General features: G+C 39.8%; 1 protein-coding gene across 1 annotated transcript; it reads right to left on the bottom strand.

Moving 5' to 3' along the window:
- Positions 1–8,341: 8,341 nt before the first annotated feature.
- On the bottom strand, positions 8,342–9,181 carry LOC109827300. Its single transcript, XM_020394294.1, has 2 exons — positions 9,089–9,181; positions 8,342–9,007 (listed from the first exon to the last, which is right to left on the bottom strand). The coding sequence occupies exons 1-2, from the start codon at positions 9,179–9,181 to the stop codon at positions 8,342–8,344; spliced, it is 759 nt and encodes a 252-aa protein (XP_020249883.1).
- Positions 9,182–9,604: the final 423 nt, after the last annotated feature.

The following is a 9,604-nucleotide window of genomic DNA, read 5'->3' as shown; positions in this document are numbered from 1 at the left end:
GAGTCTTCAAAGCTCCAAAGCTCCAACCTTTTTTTAGTCTTGAGCCTTTAATCCAGCAGAGTTTCCCCTCCAAAAATCCAACCTTTGCAACAATGAGCCTTCCTTCTCTATTTATAGGCATTTCAATCCAGATCTGGGCTCAGATCTGGGCCCAGATCTGGGTGGCTCGGCGAGGTGGCTCGCAGCCATGCGAACCAGTTCGTACTACCTCGGGTGTTTTGGCTCTAACTCTCTTGTCCGATCTCGGAATGAGGTGATTCAAGATGCGTCGGAAAGATGATGAAAAGACCTACAATTTTTGAGTTTTGAGTTTCTTCAGAATCAAATCACAACATGGCCGAAATATCACTTTTTATGTGAGCCACCATTTGGTGACTCGCATGGGTGCGAGTCACCATTTGGTGCCTCGCAGCCATCCATTTGGTGACTCGCATGGGTGCGAGTCACCATTTGGTGCCTCGCAGCCATGCGAGCCAGTTCGTACTATCTCGGGTGTTTTGGCTCTAAATCTCTCGTCCGATCTCGGAATGAGGTGATTTAAGATGCGTTGGAAAGCTGACGAAAAGACCTACAACTTTCAATAGCCGAGCCACATATGATATGTGCGAGTCACACATGGTGTTTCGCCCCTTTTGGGTGAAACACAACTCCTAGCTGCATTGTCTTTTGCCATTTCGTGTGTTACGTTGACTCGTACGCTTCACCGACTTGCATCATAAATTTTGTTAAGTTGGAGGTGAATGGTGAATGTGTTGGCCACTTGGTGGTGGCCCGTGAGCACGCGGACCATCTAGCGTTGGCCGTTTTGTTTCACGCATTGGTCGGCGTCAGATAATTCGGATAACGACGTTCGTCATCTTCTTTCCGTCTCGAGCTGTGTGTGGATACCTATAGGCATTTTTTGACGCCTACACTCTATATAGTGTATTTTTAAGGATAACCTGGTCACTACAAAAAGGTGATGAATAAAAAACTCCCACACAAACTCCCGCTACGTCTGTGCACTCAACATTCTCATTGTTAGAGTCTGGACATAGTATTCAGAGTTTTAATCTCCTGATCATTGACGATTATCAAACCCCTCCGTGTTATGTATTTGCCACTTAACACCAGGAACTCCTTTGAGTGATTTGTACGAATCAACACTCCTACTGTAATTTGTACTCCCACTCTTACTGTTCACTTGATCAAACCTTCCTATAGTTAGGGCCACAACCAAAATCCCCTCTCAATTCCTCCAATGAACGAGAGGTCCACGAATCGAGTGATCAAACCTTCCTACAGTTAGGATCATCTCAAACCTTCCACTCGGTCAAGCCTTCCTACAGTTAGGGCCAAAACCAAAATCCCCTCTCGATTTCTTCCATGAATGAGAGGTCAACTTTCAAATCAAGTGATCAAACATTCCTACAGTTAGAGCCATAATAACAATCCACTCTCGATAAATGAGAAATTTACCTTTAGTTCGGTAATCAAACCTTCCGACAGTTAGGATTATCTAAATCTTTTTGATTCTCGGAGTGGAGATCCCACTCTTAGTTTCACTCTTCAGATTCTCGAGGTGAAAATCCCACTTCGAGTCTCCTTTGCAATTAGAAATAGAATATAAAATTCTTCCTTTCTAGTATCGGGTTTGTTTTTACCCCAAGAGAAGACACCACCTTTTTAACTCTCATAATCTGTGCTTAACACGCGCGGGGAATTTTATCCCGAATCCTAAGTAGGGATAAGTCAACGCCTAACACGCGTTGCCGGTTTAGTCTTTTACTAATTGAAGAAGACACCAGAATACCAATCTGGGGTATTTTATCCCGAAGCCTAAGTAGGGATAAGTCGGTGTCTAACACGTGTTGCCGGTTAGTTCTTGACTGTAAAAAGAACAAAAGCCCACATATTCGACATTGTGGCAGGTTGTTATTAATAACACCGTAATTTGTGCCTACACGCGCGGGGAATTTTATCCTGAATCCTAAGTAGGGATAAGCCAACGCATAACACATATTACCGGTTTAGTCTTTCACCGATTGAAGAAGATACCGGAATCCAAATCTAGGGAATTTTATCCCGAAGCCTAAGTAGGGATAAGTCAGCACCTAACACGCGTTGCCAGTTAACTCTTGACCATAAAAAAGGACAAAAGCCCACATATTCGACATTGTAGCAGGTTATTATTAATAACATCATAATCCGTGCCTTACACGCACGGGAAACTTTATCTCGACTTCTAAATAGAGATAAGTCAACGCCTAACATGCGTTACCGGTTTAGTCTTTCGCCTAGTAAAAAAGACACCAGAATCCGAGTCTGGGGACTTTTATCCCAAATTCTAAGAAGAGATAAGTCAACGCTTAACACGCGTTGCTGTGTAGTCTATTCCCGTGAGAAAGACGAAGTCTACGTATTTAATATCGTAGCACTAAAAGAGTTAATTCTTTTAGCACAACATTACATACGGAACATATTTAAACAATCCGCATGCAAGCCAGATTCAAACGGTAATCGGTAAAGGCACGTCAAATCTGTTGATGGCTGAGGATTTGCCAAAAATCCCGAGTCTGCATCTGATACATGCTACCGGGTAGTCTATTCCCGTGAGAAAGATGAAGTCTACGTATTCAATATCGTAGCACTAAAAGAGTTAACTCTTTTAGCACAATGTCACATGCGGAGCGGACTTAAATAATTCGCATGCTAGCCCGACTCAAACGGTAGTCGGTAAAGGCTCATCAAATCCATTAATGGCTGGGGGTTTGCCAAAATCCTATGAATGTGAGAGTCATTAACGCATCAGCCTCATTAGTTGGTCTCGTGACTCAAGCATCCAATAACTTCGGGATAAGATCCATATCTGCAAACGAATCTGCTTTAACGGTTAGTCCTGCAGCTCTAACTGTTGGAATCGCCATGCTCTAATACCTTAAGAGCTTAAACTGTGTATACTCCAGCAAACGTACGAGTATAAACTATGTTAACAGAGAGCGATCTGAAACCCTAGGTCAACATCGGTCAACGCGTAACCTAGGTTAACGCTAGTCGATGCGTTGTGATGAAAAGTCAACACCAGGCAATCCGAAACCCTAGGTTAACGCCGGTCAACACGTAACCCTATGTCAATGCCAGTCAACGCATTACGATGAAAAGTCAACGTCGGGCGATCCGAAAGCCTAGGTTAACACCGGTCAACGCGTATCCCTAGGTCAACGCCACTCAACTTGTTGCGACGAAAAGTCAATGCCGGGCGATCCGAAACCCTAGGTCAACCATCGAGCGATCCGAAACCCTAGGTCAACGTCGGTCAACGTGTAACCCTAGGTCAATGTAGGTCAACGCGTTGTGATGAAAAGTTAACGCCAGGCAATCTGAAACAATGCCGTTCAACACGTAGCCCTAAGCTAATATATTATGGCAGAGGTAGTCAGTTCAAAGTCAACTCGATAGCACGAGCCAAAATCAACTCACCAGTTTTGATTCAAGACTTCGACGACGGCCAGACGATAAACACAGCGTCGGAAGAACTTTAACTATTCGTCAAAATATCGAATAGATTGAAAATTGAAGGAGTCAAGATTCAAAGCTAACTACAGGTCCTTTTATACCAACTGAAGGTTGGACCGATCACATCCAAATTATTCTAACCTCCTCTATAAAAGAATGCGGCTGAAACACTTTGGAGGGGTTATCTGTAGGCATCTAAAATTGCCTATGGGCCCTCACACGCAGCTCGAGTCACAGAGAAGACGATGAACGTTACTATCCGAGTCATAGAAGCTTAATCGATATTGACAAGCGCATGAAGTGAGTCAATGAACCATGCGAAGCAATGGAACTTCAGAATAACAGAAACACGAACTGATCGGGAGCTTCGCGTCACTTACGAAAGACAAAACACCCCCTGTCCTGTCCACTCCACAGATGATTCAATCATGAGAGTTTGTAGATCATCTCAACGGCTTTTCGATGCATCTTGAATCACACGATTCCGAATTTGGACGATGAAGATACGGCTGAAACGGATAAGACATGCAGAACTACGTTCTGGGCCTCGGCGAGACACCCAGAGGTGTCTCGGCCTTGGCTGAGACACCCACAGGTGTCTCGGCTAGGCCGAGACACCCGAGATGCCCCAAGGGTGTCTCGGTCAGGCCGAGACGTCCCAAGGTATCTCGGCCAAGCCGAGACACCCACGGGTGGCCGTAGACCCGAAAATCAGATTTTGGCAGTTTAAAGCCGTTTTTTGACCGTTAACCGCCTAGATTTGTTTCAACTGATCTGATATCATTCATGAACATGGTTAAGTCGTTACAACTAAAGATAAGATCGAATCGATCATTCTTATCCGAAAACAGTGGTCCCTAAGCCCCAGGGCCTTTATTTTTTGAAGATCTAGAATTCTCGAGCGTTAGCGAAGCCCTGCCGAACTGTGGGCTAAAGAGCCATGAATTTCAGGGAGGAGGAGATATGTGCGAATTCTTTGGCATAAATAAGAGGAGTTCGTCAAATCTACAGCCCGGTTCCTTCCTTTGAGATTGCCCCGTTGCGGTGATCTCGAGAAGAGTGATTATCTCGCTGTTATCGAGATAATTACTTTAGTTTCTTGATTCCTTCGTGAATCAATGAAGCTCTGGATCTGATTCAATCATTTGGTGGTCCATGGATATCAACGTTCCCATCACAGGCAAAGATCCCATGTAGGCAGCGGGCAATAAACACCTGTTGTATTTGTTTGAAGGAGATTGTAATTTTAATTTCATTGTGTAAAGGTCTTATAAAAAGACCGATCTTTTTTTGAACTTGTTGTAGCGAATGAAGTTGTAATAAGTTATACAATAAAGAAATCAATTTCCCACCCAAACAAACCTAAACTACAAAAACTATACCAAGCTTAGCAATCTTCGTGAAGCTCGATCTTGGTAGCAGGGGATGAAGCGCAATAGAAAATCTTTGACTTGAATGCGCAAAGGGCTTCATTCCGATTTCCTTCCAACCTCCAAGATATATTCGTTAAGTGCAATTCTAACCTCCAACGGAGAATGTTTGTGTAGGATACCTAACAAGCAAATACTCAAAAACCAGATTAGACAATAGGCTCATAAACATGAGACCTAACAATATACCCACTGCTTGCCTTACATCATCATCGTCTCATACTTGGGTTATAGATTCAAGAGCAACTAATTATATGACTGGGAACCGAGGTATATTATCCTTCTATACACCTACGACCTCCTTTCCTTCAGTAGTATTGACTAATGGATCCACCACACCTGTGGAGGGTGTTTGATCTACCAATACTAATACCCTTTGATCTTTTTCTGTGCTACATCTTCCTCGTTTTCCATTTAGTCTCTTATCTGTAAGTAAAATTACTAAAGTATTAAACTGTATGGTCACATTTTTTCCTATATATTGTATTTTTCAGGAAATTGGGATGAGGAAGACGATTAGCACTGAACGTGAACGGAACAGCTTGTACGAACTGAAATTTGCCTCTTCCCAAGTGGCATGTATCACATCAGCCTTTGAAGCACATTATCGGCTTGGTCATCCCCCTCTTTCACTTCTTAAAATTTTGAGTTTAGATTTAAATCGGGTCGAGTATTTAGAGTGTGAGTCATGTCAACTCGGAAAACATCAACGGGTGTCTTACCCGAGTCATGCCAATAAGCATGTCAGTAACCCTTTTGATTTAGTACATTCCGACATATAGGGTCCTTGTTCTGTTCCATCCAAACTCGGTTTTTAGTATTTTGTTAGTTTCATAGATGACTTTTCTCGCGTGACTTGGATTTACCTACTAAAAAATCGTTCTGAAGTGTTTTCTGCCTTTAAAGTTTTTCGTGCTGAGGTTAAAAATCAATTTTACAGTACTATCAAAACTTTAAGGACAAATAATGCTAAGGAATATTTTGAGAGTTCTTTCATAAAATATTTAGAAGAAAATAAAAATTTACATCATTCTTCTTGTACTTATACACCCCAACAAATTGAGGTTGCTGAGTGCAAGAACCGACACTTGCTAAAAATTGTTAGGACCTTGTTATTCCATCGCCAAGTTTCAAAATATTTTTGGGGCGATGCCTTTTTGGCAGCATGCTACATGATCAATAGACTACCCTCATCTCTCTTACAGAATAAAGCCCTGATATCTCTTTTATATTCAGCTGATGATGCTTTTCATTTACCTCCTAAAATCTTTGGATCTCTGTTCTTTGTTTACAATCATAGTCCTCAACGGACAAAATTAGATCCGCGATCTCTTAAGGCTATATTCCTTGGATATTCTTTGACTCAAAAAGGGTACAGATTTTATTGTCCATACTTGAATCGATATATTATTTCAGCTAATGTTGTCTTCTTTGAGAACAAATCAGGACATGTTGCCTTTGATAAATCTTTATATCCTCCCGATGATTATGACTATCTTTATTTCCTCCCGATGATTATGACTATCTTCTTGTTCAGAAAACCACTATCAATGCTGTACAGACTGAACTACCATCCAAATTTATGGAACAAGTTCAGATTTATCCAAGACGTGCTAATTCACAACATGAGCCATCGTCTCAATCCACCCAAGAGCTTGATACACTAGCAAGTCAAAATGTGCCCATAAAGCCAAGTGCTCAGGCTACTGATGATCTCCCCATTGCCATCCGAAAGGAAAAGATATATTGTTCTCAAAGTTCTCGATATCCTCTTACACACTATTTCTCTTACGCTTCGTTAACTCTATCATATTACTCATTCATATCTTCTTTGGATTCTCACTCAGTTCTCAAGAATTTGTCAAAAAATCTGTCTAACCCAGGTTGGACAGCGACAATGCAAGAAGAAATATGTATTTTATATGCTGCTAAATAATGGGATGACAGAATATTTATTTTATATGCTGCTAAAATACTGGGATGACAGAATACAAGGGCATTGACTCACCTATGGATGATAAAATCAAAATTACTATCGATTCAGGGGGAGTTACTGGAGGATACTGAAGAATACAGACGACTTGTAGGGAAACTAAACTACTTAACAGTCACGAGACCGGATATTGCATATTCTATTGGTGTAATCAGTCAGTTTCTCTCGGCACCTAGGAAACCTCATATGGAAGCTGTGAAGAGGATTCTTAGGTATCTCAAAAAAACTCCAGGAAAAGGAGTAATCTATTTAGATAGCGGTCACACGAGAATTGCAGGATTCTCAGATGCAGATTGGACCGGATCTCCTGAGGTTAGACGGTCAACTATTGGGTATTGTGTGTTTCTTGGAGGGAATCTCATATCATGGAAGAGTAAGAAATAAAGTGTAGTCTCTCGATCTATAGCTGAGTCTGAGTATCGAGCCATGGCGAATTTGACTTGTGAGCTGATCTGGGTTAGAGATATACTAACAGAGATTGGTTATCCTCTGGAGTGTCCCATGAGCTTATATGAAGATAACAAGGCTACCATTTACATAGCTCAGAACTCGATGTTTCATGAGAGGAAAAAGCACATAGAGATTGATTGTCACTTGATTCGTGAGAAGTTGGAGAATAGAATCATTAGAGCCAAGTACATACCATTAGACCATCAGCTTGCATATATTCTCACTAAATCTCTTGGGAGAACATGAGTGAATTTTATTTGTAACAAGCTAGGCATGTACGATATGTATGCTCAGCTTGAGCGGGAGTGTTGAGAGTAGCTGTTGAGAGTAGTGTTTACTTTTGTTTAGTCTCACATCGAGTAGGAACAATTTTTTTTTGCTTCCCTAAACACTATAAATAGCATCCTAGAGCTAATAATCTCACTAGGGTTTTCCCAAACTACAAGAAAAATAATAGAAAGTGAAAGAACGTCAATCATATAAGAAAATAGTAAATATTAATGAATCACAAAAATTGTCTGGCTGTTAAGAAAATAGACTGTACGTATGACGGTGTTTTACACGGTAGAGAAGGTACAAGATCCCTCTCATCGCAATCAAATCTAGCGGTCTCTGAGTGCTGAGAGGAGCGACCCTCAGAGCTTCTCCAACCGGACTTCATCCCATCATTATTATTTTGTTGGTTTTTAATGTTTCTCTTTTTATTCATGATCAAAATATTTCATGGTAGCTTTTATTTTTTTAATTATTTTGATATGAACTATTATAATAAAATTAGATTATAAAATAATTATTAAAATAAAATTCAACAATGGAAAAAATAGATAGTTTAATCCAAACACTTAAAATTTCATAATACTAGAACCAAATAGAACATTGAACATAAACTAGAACAACATTGGAAATTAACACTAATTGCAATACATTAAAATTAAAGGAAAATAGAACATTGAACATAAACTAAAACAACATTTTAGTATTCTGGGAAATTATCATCAGAAGGACGAAGATGCTCAAAATATTGGGCAAAAATACCAGAACCGGTATTTTGAGATCCTTCACATTGTTTAGTTCTTTTATGCATAATTCTTGATTGTTCTTGTACAAGAAACTCATGTAGTTTTGGATCAGTTACTTGTGTCAAATCTTTCAGTAAAATTAAATTTTCTTCTCGTAATTCTTCCACGTCCACTTTTTTGGCTGCAGTTTGAGCTCGTAACATTTGGATTTCATAATTTAGTTGCCTATCAGCATTATTTTTTTCCATAATTGCAAGCATTTTTTGATTCTCTTCTTTCATATACTCCATAAACTTAGAACTTTCTTCATCATTTCTCTTTTTAAATTTTGCTTTCCGTACCCCTATAGGTCTTTCAGTTGAAGTACCACCAAAATCATTGTCATTCATATTAAAATCGAATGAAGCCAGTCCAGGAGATGCTTGTGTGGGAGAGTCTGAAGTGGGAGAGTACTCTGATTGTGATGATGCAAAGTTACCATGTTGCATACGTCCCACTTGAATTCCAGCATTAACATCTGCAAATTTTTCGATATCTTTCAAGATGGGCCATACATGATCGAATTTGAATCCCTTCTTATAATTCTTATCCTGAGCAAACAACACTTTAGCCCGATTGAACTGCAAAATGATATAAATATATAAAATTAAAATTCAATCATAAATTAAATCTCAAAAATATTTGTAACAAATAACACTTACAATATCTTGTTCAGAAGCACCGCTTGGATTTAAATTTTCAACCTGTCTTACACATCCCCTCATTTTGCCAATAGCAGTTAGGAGAGTTTGCATTCAACATTACAAAGATCTTCTGGGTCGACCTTGAGTGATAAAAGCAGGCATTGAGCTATGATAATCACTCTCAACTCGAGACCAAAATTGATCCTTAGATTGGTTTATACCTATGATCGGATTTTGGGAAATGTCAAGATATACATGGCAGAGGTGTGAGTCTTCAGCATTTGTGTATGAAGAACTTCGTTGATTTGAAGTCATCTATAACACAAATGAAGAAGATGTATGTTTCTTGAAGTATGATATGTTATTTATAGATGAAAAATGACACCGACAACATTTCAAAGAAAAGACATATCAATGACAACATATCAACTTCAAACACTTCATGACAACATATCAAAGAAAAGACACATCAATGACAACATATCAAATATTTGTCACTTCATGACGACATTTCAAAGAAAAGACACCTCAATG

Source organism: Asparagus officinalis, unplaced genomic scaffold, assembly GCF_001876935.1.
Source record: "Asparagus officinalis unplaced genomic scaffold, Aspof.V1 AsparagusV1_Un115, whole genome shotgun sequence".
Taxonomy (NCBI): Eukaryota; Viridiplantae; Streptophyta; class Magnoliopsida; order Asparagales; family Asparagaceae; genus Asparagus; species Asparagus officinalis.
Note: the sequence above shows the minus strand (reverse complement) of the source record. Positions and strands in the feature narration are given on the sequence as shown.